The following is a 17,798-nucleotide window of genomic DNA, read 5'->3' as shown; positions in this document are numbered from 1 at the left end:
TTGGCTGAAGTGCAGTGTCTCCATCTTGGAAACAGCTTTGAAGAACTTTATTAGCACACTTTTGTTATCTTCACGTGAACTAACTATGTAATCAAATCTTGGAAGTCGAGTTTAACCTTCTTCTAACTGTCGTATCAATTTAAAACTTTGCAAGGACATGTATTCCGCATTACAATACAATAATTTCATGACTAAGACCCAAAGTGAGGATGGAGGGTCAAAGGAAAAAAAACTACTACTTTCGTACTATGTGCAATAACCATGCTTTTGTGTATTCATGAGACCGGGGCATGATGGGCAATTTGCACGAAGCTGATTTACTTACTCTCCCCCCCCCCCCCCTTCTGGAGATAAACCCCCAGAATTTCGGAAATTTCAAAAATCGATTCTCTTTCGATTTCGAGTGTTTCGGATCTAAGAGGCCGGGGCATGCTGTAAAATGTGCTCGAAGTCGACTCACCCCCCGCCCCCCCTCCCCTCGACGAGAGATCATTTGCCACCGAATTTTTAAAAGTCAGGCAAATTCAAGTAAGTTGATTTTGACGCGCCCCCGAAATTTTCGGGACTCTGAAAATTGATTTTGTGGTTCATTTCGAGGAGTGTTACGAAGTTGGGCGTCGGTGGGTCAACCCACCCCCTTCACGGGGGGGATGGGTCTTTCCATCGAAATGTCCATTTTCTCAAAAATAGTTTTTACTTGGTCACCCTTTAAGTCTAGCATGTGATTTCGTTCGCCTGACCACACAAAAAGGTTTTGACGTGAATACGTCTTTAAAATTACTTCCATAGTGGAAGGCAATTCAAAAAAGTATAATAACAAAATCGGGGGATACAGTTTGGTATTGCAGCTAAAAATCTATCATCTCCATCCAAAATTTAATTACACCACTGGATAGCTAAAGGATCAAAGAATTCGTTACGCTAAGTGAGGACTGACGGATCATGCGCGGTGGAGGGGGAAGCGCCGCCTTTTTGAGGTCATTTTGCTGCGTTTCAAGATTTCCATTTAGTATAACATTTGACTCGGAGAAGCTACGACGTTCGTTTGAATTTAAATCGTCAGCTTTCGCCAAAATCTATCGATTGCATACATAAAACATTAGTGTACAATAGTTACAGTGAATAAATATGTTGTTAAAATAAAATATATATATATATATATATATATATATATATATATAACGCGTCAAAAAGCCAAATCCAAATACAGAGATCGTATACGGTTGGAAAGGGCCTCCCAAAATCAATCGAATGATACCAATAAAACACCATATGACCGAGTGAAGCAGTGCCGGGAACGTAAAAGAATGAATGCGCCCGAGCGGATCAACGACGGTGCCAGTACATCTGCAGCTGGGGCGGTTGAAAGTATGCAAGTGTATGAGATGACTTCTTAGTGTTCAAACATGAATATAACATACATAAAATAGCGTATTTTATATTTTGTATACCTGTTACGTACACGTATTCACGTACAACACACGGCTCTGTCCATGACACAGACACACCCCATTTTTTTTGCGACGGTGTTGCGTTGACCGTTGCTATACCATGTGTTTGTGTCACTCAAGAGAGTAAGACTCTTGGGCAAGGGCTTCACAAACGGCAGAGCGATGAATTTTTTTTGAGGTGGGGGGAGGGGGTTTATAGGGAACAAAAACCACTTCTTTCGAGCTATGGGCAAAATACCACTACTTTCGAGCTATGGGCTAAAACCATGCTTTTTGTGTTCATATGTTCATATGATTCCGGGGCATGGTGGGAAACTTGTCCGAAGTTGACTGCCCCCCCCCCCCTCGCCGGGAGGAGGGGGAGTATCAAAGCTACAAAATTTTAAAATTTCAAAGATCGATTCTCTTTCGATATGGCGTGTTTCCGAGCTTGGGGTGCTCTCTTCTTTCATTTTCATTCTGAATCTGTCCTGCAGAATAGCCATTAGTGTTAGAAATTTTAGGAAAACTGATATCAAGCACCCCGCGCTTAATTAAAATTAATTGTTTTGTTAATTACTTGATCCTTTTTTATGTTTTTTTAAATTCGTTGCACAGAGGTGTTTATTCTATCACTGTTGAACAAATTACTTAAACTTAAAGATTTTTTACTTTTTAGTTCATACAACAACAAAAAACGTGCTTTTGAGTGTTTTAAATATTTTATTTTATGGAAGTGGCTGTGTTTTAGGTGCTTGAAGGTTACTTGTGGACCGTTGTCTCTATCCCAACCTCGGGCATCATTAGGTTTTTTCTATGAGAATGTGTTACAGTGAGGGTAGAAATTTGGAGCATAATTATAGACACAAGCCAAGCCTTCATCGCAGAGTACCAAGGCCAGTATTAATTATTTTCTGACAAAAAAATCAAAAGAAGGAATTAAGTCAGTAACACGAAGTGCAACACTAGCAGGGTAACCAACTGATCGTTTACCCGTTTGAACACTCTCAAGGGTAAGATTTCAAACCTTTTATAATAAACTTTCATTTAGTATAAATTTAGATTAATAATACCAAATGTATCACCAATATAAGTGGATTTCGGTATAATTGGCTTTTATGAAAATCAATCCAACGCTTATTTCACCTCAATAGGAATGGAAATTTAAAAATGGTTGAACATAACATTAGGTAGGTTTGATTTTCATTGTGTGTTATTCATCCCCACTTTAGTAGATGTTTCTTTACAGAACCAAACTCGTCCATTTAGAGGTAAAATTGAGATAACTGACATAAAGGTTTTAGTTGAACAATATATTTAAACTAGCCTACTAAAAGTACAGACATCAAGAAAATATTTTCACCCCTTTGCCCCTTTGCGACACGTTGCTACCAATTTGACGGCACATATTACACAGGAATGTAAAAACAAAAATCTCACGGTTATGTTGACGTTTACGACTTTCTTTCTTGTTTTATTGGTATTTTTTTTAAGGACGTTGATCGACTTTGTCACGGAACGCAAGAGTTGATCGCCGAGGAAAAGGTCAGGGAGGACAGACGCTGTGGGACGAGGGGTGAAAATGAAGTTATGAATTCTGCTTTGCTCTTCTCTCCGTCTCCTCCCTCGCCTCTCTTTCCCCCTGGCGGACGGGACTCGGGGAGAGGGTCGCGCGTAACCACCGGGCATTTTGTATCGTGCGCGTGGAGCCATCTGCCGGGCCGACACTTTAATTAACTGGAACTCTACAAATGGGCCTTAGTTATATGTTCCGAGAGTGTTTGATGTCGCGCTTTTAGGTCCGCGCGTCCCCTGAGAACAGCCGACTCACGCTTATCAAGTCTCTCCATGTCGGAAAGGGGGGAGGGAAATGAATTTTTTTTTTTTTTTTAACATTTTCGCTACACCCTCATCGGTTTACTTTTATTTTTATTTTTTGTTAAGTGCAGGTATACTGTTTATTTCACAAACTGAAAAGCTTGATTCGCGTAGGTCAACAAACGTGAGTGAAGTAAGCCGGTTATTTTGGACGAGCTGTTTATTATACCGGCCCCTTGCCTCTGAATACAACACGTGGTTATATTAATATATACGAAGTAAATGCACGGGGGTAAACGTTCTTTTTTTTTTAAAGACGTATTCAAAATAAGCGTTGGAGATTGGTGAACATTAGGTAATTAGTGCCTACCTTCGACTGAAAAGAGAGATTCACCAGGCAATGATTTAGTAATTTTGATTATCATACTTTCGACATCACTTACTTCTTATTTCGACATTTCTTATTTCTTAACTCGTTTAGCTTTTTTTTTTGTTTGCTTTGTTTTAGACGAGAGGATTCTTCCTTCTTATCTGTGAATAACATCGATCTCGTTTGGACATTTTGTGACGAATCGTGGCTTTATGTTTGCCCGATAAATTCTATATTCAATTTTTTTTTTTTTTTGTGTGTGTGCTTTGCCTTCCGTGAATTTCATCACGCCCTGCTCGTGTTTCAGTCTTGTGCTGTCCGCCATTTTGCGGCAGCCGCACTCGGCCGCAGAAAGCTGCCGGCCTTGTAGTTGTGCCGGCCGTCAGTCGCTCGTGGTCTCTGAAATGGTTCGAGTCCGCGACAGACGCGCGGCGACGACAGCTGCGCGCCAGTTCTAGCGGTCGCGGAACACGCGGGCCCCTGGCCAACACCTACTAGGTCACCCTGGCCCTTTGGAACTAGCGTCGTTCCGGGAAAACCTGGAATTACCCAGGAATATTTTGCCTCTGGAAAAATACTGGAAATACCCAGGAATTTTATTCACCCCTCGGGAGATTTGCTATTCTTCCATACTGTAATTATCGTCTAACGTTAAAGTCGTTGATTATGTACATCTGCAATTGATATCGATATTGAATATATTAAATAGAAATGGATTGTGTAATAAATATTTATTTTTAGAATAAGAGACGACATGGGAGAGTCGGCATCCATAGACGAAAGCGTGATCGGCAATCCTGACGCCATTCATGTTTACGTGTGTGACTGTGACGCTCAGAGAAACGTTTTCAACCTGACGCCAGAGCGCAGCAGAATTAAGATTGTTTACCGTGAGTAATTCCAATTTTCTTAAGAAAAAAAAAGGTTTAATATTTTAATCGTTGGATAATAATTTATGGATTCAGTTTATTAAATTTCCATACGGTATATCTTTTAACTAATTGTTGTTGGTTTTATAACAGCTAATACTTGTTTAGGTGTAAACTTTTATCTTGTCAATAGTTGGTAACAATTCATTAGTGTACAGAATTTTTTTTCTATGTGTAACATCTTGGCTCTCGAGGGAAGCCTTCTTTTCACAAACGAGAGAGCCGAATTCCCGATCGTGCAACTTCGGGATATTTTTTTGTTCATTGTAACTTATGATAACTAATGGTCAATTAGGTTAGGTTAGCTACATTATAAATACTTTAAAACATTGTGGACGGTTGATTTGGTTGGGATAGCTACATTAAAGATACTTGTGAAATCATGTAAACGGTTTCCTAGCGCTGGATAGCTAAATATTAAAAAGTTATTTGCTAAGCAATTATAAAATTATTTTACAGTATTTTTAATGTAGCTATACTTACCTAATATAACCAATTATCCACAATGTTTTAAAGTATTTATAATACAGCTAACCTATCCTAATCGACCGCAAAATTTAATGCCACACCGGTTTATACAATGAGAAAAAACGAAAAAAAAAAAAAAAAAGCTATCATGAACTTCGGGGAACTTCGGGTGTGGCTCTCTCGTCTGTGAAACGAAGGCTTCCCCTCGGAACACGGCATTTGGTAGGAGTAATTTAGTGAATGGAACGAACGTCAAACGGAACGGAAATGTGTAACCATGATGCTGCCATCTGTGGCGGATGGCGTGAACCACAGTTCACGAAGCCAAACGGAAACTTTATAATAGGCTATTAACGGTTTAATGTATTTTAACTTAATGGGCTGTAATTTAATAAAATTCCGTTTCGTGAATCAGGTCCAAAGCCGGTGATTAATATATTTTTTTCAAATCCTTTTCACTTTTATCGGAGCTGTATCATTAAATAGTTTAATATTTATATTTACTAATCAAATGATTCAATAGTCAGCGTAGCTGCTCCAGCAACAAATTCTAGCGGCGGGTGCGGAAACTACGTGTGATTCGCGTCAAGAAGTGTAGTTGAAAACACAATTTGCGTATATTTTTATCACGCTCGGCATTATTTTAAAGAATTTTAAGTTTGAATTTTATGTCCGAATTTCGTGTTATGAGTGTATGTGCAACACGAGAACACGTGAATTTGCTCGTTACCGAGGTTAGATGTTACACATCTCTGGCAAGAACTGAATGACTCGCTCACGTGATTTTTTTTTTTTTTTAGTGCGGTATGGATTTTAGGTAAAATATATTAAAAATATTTTAAAAAAATTTGTTGTCAGTAAAGTCGGTTTACGGACGATAGTTTAACGTGACAACGTCATAAAAAAATGAAATGATTGCATACTTTTATGAATAAGATTGCATCATTTTTATTGAATTATGTATCACTATTTTGTATGCATACAAAGAAGGAGTGAAATGAAATTTACAATTTAATTGATAAATTTACTTTTATTTGCACTCATGAAATCAAATATGTTTATTACTTTAACGAAGAGATTATTTTAACTATAACTTTTATACATGTTTGCTATTTAACTTCTTCCAATCTGTGTTATTCGGTTAAGGATAGGACGATGATAGAAAAAGTAGGAAACGAATGGGAGTATTTCAAGTTTAATGTTCGTCGAAAAAGTCAAATCGTTGGTTGTTCCAATCGAGTGGAAGAGAGATAGATGCGGCGCAAGCGTACAATGAGCGTAACGGGACGGCGTAATGGGACAATGTGCGTTACGGGACGCTTTTTCGTGCGTGCAGCCGGCGTTCATCGATTTATTAGATGCCACGTCAAAAACTTAATATTGTCTAGCATGGTGAAGGGAAAGTGAATGTGGCAAGCGTTACTATTTAAAGGGGTCCACCTAGCTATGGTTGTATTTGTAGTAAGGCAGGATGATAAGTGCGACGCTCGCTGGTGCTTCTAGCGTGTTATCTCCTCTAAGCACAGTTATCTCGATGTGCATGGGGCAAATATGAGAGCTGAGCGGTAACCATAACATTAAATGGTAGACAAAGGCAAGTCCCTTGAGAACTTTCAAGAACCTGTACCGTGTTTTTCCATGTCTAAAAATTATTTAGAAAGTACGCATATTAGAAAATTTCACTCTTATAAAAAAAAAAGTTCATGGTTTCTTCTGAAACTTTACTCACCGTCTGTGTTCACTGGTAGGCGGGGACCTTAATATCTTGAAACAATTTTTTTTTAGTACGGTATGAACTGTAATTTTATAACTGTATTTCAAAATTAATGACGTATAGTGTAGTGAACGAAGATGAATGTATCAGGCATTGCTGTCATTATTAACTAATTAAATCATTCTCTGGTGACGTTTAAAAACATTTGTTGAGTTCCACAGAAACCGAAATCGCTGAGGAAACTTGGCATCAGGTAGCATTTCTCGCGCGGAAATGTCATCACGTGGTAAACGACCAATATTCGGCTGACTGTTCTCGACAGCCACACGTGCCTCGCGTGTGTGACGTCATCTCGAGATTCACTTGGGCAGCCGGTTGTATTGACCACGTGGTTAACCCAGTACAAGGTTGCCAACATCTATGGTGGAAACTGTGGAGCCGTTGTCTAAAATAACCGTAAACTTCCCCCCACCCGCTAAAAAGTTCCATTAGTCATTGATTAACCAAAAAAACTTATTTATTACATAAGTACAACTTAGTCAACATGAAAACTAATAAAATACATTTAATATACGCTGCTAAAATACTAATTTAACATTAAATACAGTTCCATTTAACTCGGGCTTAAAATTTAGTGATAATTAACAAATCAGATACTTTAAATTTACCTCTTAATAAAAGATACGTTACAATTAATTCTGCATGATATTTCTAAGAATTAAAATGGTACAAAATTCGGTATAAATGTTTTAAATTGAAACACAAATTATAAGACTGTTTAATATTAAGAAATTTAATCTCTCATGATTTTTTAAAAAATCTTTTGTAGCAACTCAAGAACGGATGGTTCTAATTTTTGTATTACATTTTTAAAAAAGTCGCAATATTAAATGTAAGGTATTATGCAAAACAATATGTCTAATTACCGTAGCTTTAGCTGTCACGCGGAACTGTTGCCGAAAACAGAACACATGTCTATATTACCTACTGTTTGTCTCCACAATTACCGCACTGATTGGCAACATGCACAGAGATACACAAGCCGAAAGACTCCATTGTATTCATCGAATGAACGAGCTGTATGTTGTCCTCAGATTCCCTTGCTGATTGATTGTCGGTGTTGCGATTTGCCGTCGTGATATATACTGTTTGCCTCTGGGTGCAGGAATTGTTGTCTACTTCCAGGCCTTTCAGCATTGTCGCAGAAACTGCTTTATGCGTTTCTAGCCAAGACGTTTAGTCCTAGGAAGTTGAAACAATAGGGGTGTTTCTGTTCAATAGGTCATTATTCTTAATCAAACAGCATCAAGGAGCCATAACATCGGAAGACACATGTATGCGATATGCTTATCAGTCAATATTATGTTAAGAGGAGGGATTATTATTACAAAAAACGTTGAAGGTTTAAAAACTTCTTGTTATAAAAACACATTCTTCCGAATTATAACTAAATTTAAAATAATTTACGTCGTGCACAAATGAACCTAATTTTCAAATGCAAGCGTCAACTTTATGGTTTGAGATAGAATACGTATACATTCTACTTAAAACTTAGGTTAGGAATCATTAAACAAATATTTCAATTGAGTTTCCGATTCCAGAACGTGTAACAGCAGGACAGGGTTGGCCCTATTTTACACCCCTCTGTTCTTAGAGTGATAATCCTGCATAGGCACAGACAATTTTTCTAGGCGGAAAAAAAAAATAATAATTTAGATACAATTACAAGTTATGACAAGTAATAAATATAGTAAAAATCTTTATGCAGCTTTTAAAGTTTTTAAAATAACAAACCACATTTTAGGAAAGACTTTTATTGTTAATTAGCGCACACAACTTTATGCTCCATTTCGAGAATCCATATAACTGTAATTCTACGTGTATAGTCTTTATGAGGTCCGGGCTTCATTCGTCATGCCATGATTAGTGGGTGCGCTGTCTTGTCTCTTAAACCTCTGGCTGCCCTCTCTCCGAGCGACAGCCCCGTGGGAAGAAACCTATCTCGTGGGGGGGCCCACTGCTTTTTTACTATTTATTTTTATTGTTATGTATGCATGTGTGTGTAACTCCGTTGCTCCGTCTTTCTCCTCCTCACCGCCCTTTTCTTTTTCCGAACTCCAAAAAATGGTCTCTTCTTCTCCGGCGCGGAGGCCTTGAGAAGCGGTCGTGGGCGGGCGGAGGGGAAGCGGCGAGGAGGGGTGGTCGCCTCGGCAGGGTTACCAACTGCTTCGCGCTTTCCCCAGCGGGGATTGCATGCTGCAGCGTACGCCTTCCCCCAGCCTCTTTGGAGTGCGTGTAGTGGTGCAGGTGGTTCGGGGCTTTTTTTTTCTTCCTGCTTTCATTTCGGCTGCTGCCGCTGCGGTGTTTTTTTTTTTTTCGTTTTTTTTTTCGTCCCGTCTTCTTCCCCGGCCGGCGGGTGTTATGCTGGTCGCATTGCGCAGGTCCGCGCAGCGCAGAGACCAGTCGAGGACCGGAGGTAGGCTTCGAAACAACGAGGGGGGACGGGCGCAGCTGCCAGGTCTTTCTTCCGTCGCGGCGTCCGTTCACTTCGCACTAAAGACGCTTCATTTGCTCGTCCCAACCGGAATTATATGTTGTAATTGTTAATTTATTTTACGTTTGTGTCGCCACACCGCGCGCGACCGCGCAGCTCGAGTGGACAATGATGCTATTGTCGGATCTGCCCTGGGTTCGACCCGACTCCGCCGGGTCCGGTAGCTCCGTGGACGACTTCAACATCCGAGGTGAGTGCTCGCCCTGCTTGAGCGCCCCCCTCCCCCAACTTGTACCTGTCTTAACTTCCCCTCCTGTCGTTTGTCGCCTTCTTCCCCCCTCTTCCCCCCACGACGACTCCCTGCACTCCCTCCCCCACTCCTATGCAGTTGTAAGTTGGCAGACGTGGCATCCTTTGTCCTCGCGAGCAGGCTGTTGCGCGCAGATGTTCCGTGCGATGGAGAATGATTCGTCGGCTGCATTTGTCACGGGTTTTCCTAGCCCGTTCCTGTCTGGCGGCCTTGAGACGGCAACGTTCTCAAACCAAACGACCCTGTCGTGGTACCTGATTCCTACGTAGTAATTTACTGTTCGCGTGGATCCTGGAGATGCAGATTACAACAAATTGCACCATTTACCTGTACATAGCAGTACATTGCTTTCTCGTGTACGCATTCCTCTGTCGTAGTAACCTGGACTAGGCGACAAGGCAATCTAATAATGTTTTATGTGTTTAAGTGGTATATGAAAAAGCGTATCGCCTTAATTTCGCCACCAATAACGACGACAGATAAATAAATAACCTATAATATATAATAGCAATTAACCTTTTTATACCGTGCTTTGTTCATGCCATGCTATATCTGGCGTAGGTCAGTTTAAAAAAAGAACTAGTATATTGTTTTTTTTTATGTGTGTTCCGTGAGAATGATAACTCAGGGAGCATGTTGGGAGTTGTCTAGATCCCGGCACCATAACAATACTGATGACGTCACCAACATGGCGCTGACGTCATTCCCGCCCCTAAACTCAGAGAATATGTTTCTCCTACTCGTTCCACAACCGCTACTATCGTTCCAAAACTTCCCCTTTCATCCGTTATTTATTTTCACGGCGCTATTTAGTCATTCACTGTTACCAATATTACATACCATATTATCCTTAGCTCCTCCATTCAGGTTTGTTATCATTGGCCATCTTCCATGACGTAATACATTTACCCTACTTCTCTTTCCAAACAATATAATTCATCTGTAATGCACGGTATCGTGTAGTGAACCTATCCATCTTCGGTAGATCTGCCATTGAAATCGGTGTGGGGCGGCGATTTAGTCAAGTTTCGATTCTGATTTAATTTCCATTTAGAATGTATGGACCTACTCACTTTAGGGAATGTAGAAACACTTAATTGTTTAATGTTTAAGGAATAATTGGTAGCTCTAATGTCAAGGGGATGAAGAAATAGTTTTCTATTAGGCTGGGATTATAAACTATGCAAGAAACGCAAGACGCTAAAAGTTTAATACCGACGTTTTCAAATACATGTTAGTAAATTAGGCAGTAAACGTTTCCGATTTCTATGTTATTTGATGTGAAGTTTTTTGAGAACTTTAAAAGATGCAGGCGTTATTTGGTTATAAAGCAACGATGTTTTTATTATTCATATCACTTTTTCACTTGTTCAACTTAAGTACAGTGAACAAAAAAAATTGTAATTTAAATAACTGATAATTTCAAACGAATTATCAAAAGAAGATTGGGAAAGAAAGAGTTTTGTTATCTAATGTTTTTTCTATTAAAAGTTGCAGAGTTGGTGTTGTCTTGAGACTTAATTTCTTTATACACGACAGTTATTTTTTTTTTTTTTGCGTTGGTTGATTGTTGCGTTGCTGCGTTCCTTGCGTGGTTTATAAACCCGGCCTTTGGAATTATTGACGTAATGAAATGAGTACGTTTGTGAATTTGAGGCCCTCGCCTGTGGCCAAGTGGACATTTTTCCGGGTCAGTTACCTCCCCCTCCTCCTGCTTCTTTCGTTCCAGTTGCAGACAGTCATTTCTCTGTTGTGGTTGCCCATGGGCGTAGATCCGGGGGGGGGGGGGGGGGGGGGGACAGGACGCCTCCCCTGGAAACGTAACTGTAAATTGGGAATGATAAATGTTAATCCGACCCCCTCCTTGGAAATACTACAAATTTTCGTCCATGGATGTCACCTTGATTAATATTGAATCTAGAAGAAAACCTTCAGCCCTGTAAAGGTTAACATAGCACTGGGGACGTCTTCTTGTTTCGCGTATTTTGGTCCCCCCCCCCCCCCTCGAGATGGATTTTTAACCAAACAAACATACCGAAAAAAACCGCAAAACAAAGGCAAACAATCAATGCTCGATTAAGATAATTCTTTTAGATGTACGCCGTTTCTAGTTGGCACTGTATGTAATAAAGAAAAACCCGAATAACGGACAAAGAAAGATTAACACACAAACTCACATTTAATAATCTAAAATCAGCTGATGTTAAATTTAAACAGTTACATTTTACATATAATTACATATAGCTGATTTCGGGTTGTTTTCTGTGTGTTTATGTTTTCATCTTTCTTTGCCCGTTCTTCGGGTTTAAACATAACAGACAGTGCAAACTAGCAATGGCGTATGTCCAAAATAAAGCTCTCCCATTGCAAGTATCATTCAAAGAACGACTTAAATTCGGCTTATTCCACCATTTTAGCTTTTTTTTTGTAGCAAATGTTTCGATAATAGGAATACATAAGTACTTTTGTAAGAAATCGCCAGCTGTGGAAACTCAGAAAAGGAACTTCTAGTGAGAGACAAGAACGCAACTCCTCAGGCATTTATTTATGTACACGTATATTTCTTGATTTTTTATTACAGAAGATTCCAAGCTCGTCTACGAACCTGGTTGAAACGGGAATTAATAAAAAATATGATAGCATCACCTTTATGGTGTGTTTCATACAAGTCGTCAGTCAAACTAACTGCACTTGACTGTGAGCAAAAACGTAAAAATGTGTGTTATTGTCCTGGAATAATATTAAAAATAAGACAAGCGTTTGTAAAAGCTGTCGGAAAAAGTAACGCAGTAAGTAGTATCCGTCCACTTATGTGACTGTGTTGAATCCTGTGTGTAGAATCGAGGCAGAAACGTGCCGGGTGCACTGAGTGTCGAATGTGCGATACTAGAGAACAAACTGCTGTTTAAAGGAAACACATTAACCTGGATACGGACGGAATGTCACAAGAAAAGATTGCCGAAACTACAGGAATAGCATTGTTCAGAGATGTAAAAATAGCTCGTCTGGGATTAATAAAGCAAGAAGCGGACGACCAAAGAAGCAGGCACGACGAGGAGAGAGAAGTAGTCGGTGCAGTAAAACCGTCATGTTTTCTGGTCCTGCGCTTCGATCTGATGCAGAAGCTGCTACACGGTCAGATGTGTGTTGTACAGAGCTAGACTAGAGGGACGCATAAGCAAAGAAACCAAAAACACTATGCTTGCTTTTGCAAAACAGTACGTTAGCGTGCCACCGGAGTTTTGGAGGCAGGTGTTATTTTACTGATGAATGCGAATTATGTTTATTTTATTCATATAGCAGACGAGGGTGTGTGGAGAAAGAAGAACGAAGAGCTCCAGTGTAATAATCCGCAACTGAAAGTCAGTATGGTGGTGGGATCATAATGAATGTTATAGGCATGTGTCTGCAGGAAGCTGGGACAAGTTAACTATCACTTAATACATGCAACTATGCACTGAGAGAAAGGGTTGTTTGCCTCAACAAAATATTTGTTTGTATATGGCGAAATAAATATATTTTGTTAATTCAAACAAATATTTTGTAGTAGGAAAGATTCTGATGACCCAACAAAATGATTTTGTCTACTCAAATGGATATTTGGTTAGGTGTAACAAATCATTTTTTGTTACTTACCGAGTTTGGCTAAGCTAACAACATATTGTTTCGTCATATATAAACAAATATTTGTTTGATTCAAATAAAGCTCTTTCTCTGTGTGGATAAGATGGTGTATCTGAATGTATTATAGTAGTACCTGAAGCATACCATACAAAAGCTGAGCATTGATAGTGCCTATTACTTTCAGCAAGATAATAATTATTATCATATGCTTACCGCGGGAGTCGTAAAGGAGTGGTTTCTGTCGAAACACCAGCCGTGTCACCAGACTTAAACCACAATAAGCACTTATGGGCAATAATAAATCTGACACTGAGATAAAAGTGGATAACAAATAAAGAAAATCTTTAAAGGGAGTTTTTTTTCTCAAGAATTGCTTAAATCCAGAAAAATCAATGACAAGAAGACTAAAAGCAGTGATCACTGCAAAAGGAATGGCTACCAAGTAGGCTACTGAATTGCTGTGAGTAACTGGATTGATTCTGTTGTTGTACTGGACGAATATTTCAGCATAGTCCGTTTATGCACGGGTTTCAATGTTTTTTGTTTGTTTATTTTCAGAGCTATCGAATAAAGATATTTTGTTGATAGCAATATAACATTCAATGCCATTTAAACCAGATAATGTGTATCAAAAGTCACTTCCTTTAGCATCACGTTATTCATATTTACTTTCATTTTCAGTGGTCGGTGGACGAATGCTTTTGTGTATCTAGCAAAAATAATTGCCCACACCAAAATATAATGATTATAAATGTTGAGAAAGTCCGTATAAATTATTCTAAATAAAAATACGCATGGAAATGTGATAATACAACATGGCAGGTGAGGTAGTTCCTTAAGGACGTAGTACACTAAATTATTTGATTCATTAATGTCGTGTTTTAGCACATGATTTTAAAAATTCTTAAAATAACATATTTAATTATTTGCAAAATTTTTTTTCTTCCAAACAAGATCTTACGAAGTAGTTTTTATGAACTCAAACGCAAATTTTTATGTCAGTCCTACCAATAAGTACTGAAAGCATGAAATCATTTGGTATACAATTCTGGGTTAACCGTTTGTGTGTAGCCTTTGTCTTCGATCTTATTTTTAGTATATCATTAATAAACCAATAAGAGTTTTTTTTCCAAAACCCTAAAAAAATAAAATAAAATTTCTATGTTATTGGGAAAACCTAATTTTATTGTTTTATGAATGATATCCTATAAATAACAAGTTTTAAGATGAAGTCTACATGCGAATGGCTAATCAAAAACTGTATATCACATTGTTTTATGCTTTCAGTACATACTAGGACGGACGTAAACATTTTCCACTGAGTTTATAAAAGAAAGACATTAAATTACGACTTTTTGTATTAAAAAATAATTTTTTAAAACAATTGCAAATTTTATATCACGAATTTATTTAAACTCATATGCAAAAATACGAAATATTAGAAACAAAAAAAAATACTAATGGTTCGTTCCCTTGTAGCGCCAACAACCCCCCCCCCCAATCTTCTTTTCCACAAGTATATAAACGTGACTTTGGCCATATCTCTCTTGGGCTGTACATCAATTCATTATGTTAATGTGCTTTGCTATTTAGCAGTAGCATATCATGTGCAGAAAAGGCTCTAAACAACAGGACCTCCGAGGTTGCGGTTGGCTTAGAACCGTTGAGTACCTCTTCGGTGGATATGAATTTATATATTTATATTATTAGTAGTGTGAACGCACATATGACTAGGATAACCCAATGAAATTAAATACAGTTTCATTAATTAGCTAATCTACACACTATTTTTTTAATTACTACAATTTTTAAATGTGTACACCAATTGATCATTATTTTTTTCTCTTAGACCATTATTTACTCTCCCCACGTGAGCTCGGCTCGACAGTGTCTCTCTACTGTTCGTCTCTCTCAACACACTGCCTCGCACCACTCGCTCGTCCGCCGCGCACACAACACACCGCGCCAGACGCGCCGGTCATCGATGCTCTCATCTTCGCACACGAAGCCCGTCGTCTGTCGTCTTCTACCGCTCACCGAGGGGTCACTTCGCTGCTCTCACCCAGTCTCGCTCGCCGGAGGACGGAGACGTCTCGCGTGCCTGCCGGGTCCCGCCCTGGCAAGGTCTCGTAGTCCTCCGAAGTGTCGCGTCGGCTGGAACCTCCGACTCGAAAGAGCAAGAACAATGGCGTGCTAGTCACGCCACTTCACGCTGACGGGGCTCTAGGGACGCGCGGAACGTAACCAGGCTAGACAGGAAGGGCCAAGACTACTTGGGAAAAGCGCAGGGGGTGAGGGGGGTGGAGGAGTGAGGGGCGTTACTTGCGTCACTGCCCGGGGGGAAGGGGGGGAATGTTCCCCCAGAGATAGGCAGGCCAGCGCACCGCTCCAGCCTTCGTAACCATGTGTTTGAACTGGAGTTGCAAATTCGTCCAACCTTCCTTGCACGCGATTTTGGCGCCCTACAACCGCAGTCGTCGGTTTAGTGTGGGAGCAAGATGAATGTGATTAAAAGGGTTAATTTTATTCAACCTGTTTATTTTAAACTCTCTAAATTAAAAAAAAAAAAACTTTTTGCACGTGAATGAACCCTGTGACAACGTGGTAATGCCTCGCGGTGAAATAGGTGTTCTCTTTATAATAGATACTAATGGATAGTTTTGATGTCAAAAGTGATTTTTTTTCTGTTGGTATTTTTTCCCTAGTAAATACTATTGACAAGTTAACGGGCAATTTACAAACGATCTTTGCAAAGCAAATTCCAGATGTGCATCCCATGGGCCTATTTAGGTTACGAGAATAAAAACTTCCATGCATTAGCTATGCTTACAGGATGCCCACATTCAGTGGTTATGGTTGTGTTTGAACTAGGCCATCGAGGGTGATGGTGAAGGCTGGAGTTCTTTATTTATTTCAGAAAATTTCAGAAAATTTCAAAATAGGTAGCCTACATTTTTTTCAAAGAAATTGGGGAAATTGGATTTTTTGATCACGGAAAGTAAAGGATATTTTATTACGGATTTGTTTGGACACCCTTGTTTAACTCCAAACCTATTTGTTAACCGATGGAAAAAAAATAGCTCTTAAGATGTTCCTGCATTTTTTTAAATTTTGTTTTGTATTATTTAATGTGCAAAGTTTAATGCGAACTGTAAATGATTCCGCAAGAATGGGACAACTCTCTGTCTGCGAGAAAATGAAGAAAAATTACTATAAAAATCGCTCTTTGTCACAAGATCTCGCCAAAAGTTAGGCTTGGCTCGATATAAACAGAGCAGGTTCACTCAGGTAAATAATTATTTACCGTCCCTCGCATTTTTCTGCAGTCCGTGAACATATTTTTTTCGTCGAGGTTCTAATAGATTCCGGACATCAATTTTCCTCAAACCCAAACTGCCATACGTTCGTAATCGAAATACATGTATGTGCATCCTCAGTGAACATTCTGAATATGTACTTTGTAAGCAGTTAGTAGTTTGTTGTCAGATTTAACATTTACTCACTAGCCTGCTGCGAATTTTTTTTTTGTAAGTGTGATCAAAGTAAATTTACCTAGGACATATTTTTTTTATTCAAATGAGTAAAATACAAAATAAAATCCCTTGTGCTTCTGCCAGCTTTAGGATTTTTTTTTTAATGATTTCCGAGGAATATTGTTTTCTAATCGTCTTTAGTACATTTAAGTTTTTTTTAAACTATTTCTTCTAGTACAACGTTTGTACCACTGCCAGGGGACAACATCATGGTTGACAACCTCTATAGCGATGCAATATTTGTGTGCACGGAAAAACAGTAATTTTTTTATTTCATTTTGAACGATATAACTGATTATTTTTTTTTTTTGACGTGATAACGTCTAATAAATCGATGAACGCAAGCTGCACGCATGAAAAAGCATGAATCATTGTCCCGTTACGCTTTGTCCCGTTACGCTCATTTACGCTTGCGCCGCATCTATCTCTCTTCCACTCGATTGGAACAACCATCGATTTGACTTTTTCGAGGCACATTAAACTTGAAACACTCCCATTCGTTTCCTACTTTTCCTATCATCGTCCTATCCTTAACAGAATAACACAGATTGGAAGAAGTTAAATAGCAAACATGTATAAAAGTTATAGTTAAAATAATCTCTTCGTTAAAGTAATAAACATATTTGAATTAATGAGTGCAAATAAAAATAAATTTATCAATTAAATTGTAGATTTCATTTCACTCCTTTGTATCCTTACAAAATAGTGATAATTCGATAAAAATGATTCAATTTTATTCATAAAAGTATGCAGTCATTTCATCAATGTTTTGTTATGACGTTGTCACGTTAAACTATCGTCCGTAAACCGACTTTACAGACAACCAATTTTTTTTTGTAACCTAAAGTTGAATTTTCTGTAGCCACGTTTATCCGTGTTCGCTGGACGAAGGTTTGAGCGCCGGCCAACCCAACGACGCTCGCCATCCCTGGTCATTCACGGATGGAGGTGAAGGAACTTTTGCATCGTCATGGTCGACACGAGAGGAAGTCTGTCTGCAAGGGGGAGGGGGGGGGAGAAGTCGGGCGGGGGAGACGAGAAGCCACAGCCAGGTGGTTCCGATCCAAGACGTTATAAAAGAACTAGACAATTACGCCCGTGATTGTCC

The 17,798-nt window shown here is 39.1% G+C and overlaps 1 protein-coding gene across 3 annotated transcripts in view; it reads left to right on the top strand.

Moving 5' to 3' along the window:
* LOC134530242 (protein limb expression 1 homolog) overlaps positions 1 to 17,798 on the top strand; it is a 229,074-nt gene that overhangs the window by 96,240 nt on the left and 115,036 nt on the right. Inside the window, exon 1 of one of the 3 annotated variants that reach the window (XM_063364923.1) lies at positions 9,162 to 9,473. The exons of the other annotated variants lie outside the window; for them this stretch is intronic. Within the exon in view, the coding sequence (XP_063220993.1) occupies positions 9,392 to 9,473 (82 nt within the window). The 5' untranslated portion in view covers positions 9,162 to 9,391. Of the gene's footprint in view, positions 1 to 9,161; positions 9,474 to 17,798 lie in introns of those variants that run through there. 3 annotated transcript variants of the gene reach the window in all.

The sequence above is a fragment of the Bacillus rossius genome, chromosome 3 (assembly GCF_032445375.1).
Source record: "Bacillus rossius redtenbacheri isolate Brsri chromosome 3, Brsri_v3, whole genome shotgun sequence".
Taxonomy (NCBI): domain Eukaryota; kingdom Metazoa; phylum Arthropoda; class Insecta; order Phasmatodea; family Bacillidae; genus Bacillus; species Bacillus rossius.
This window is presented reverse-complemented; position numbering and strand designations above follow the sequence as displayed.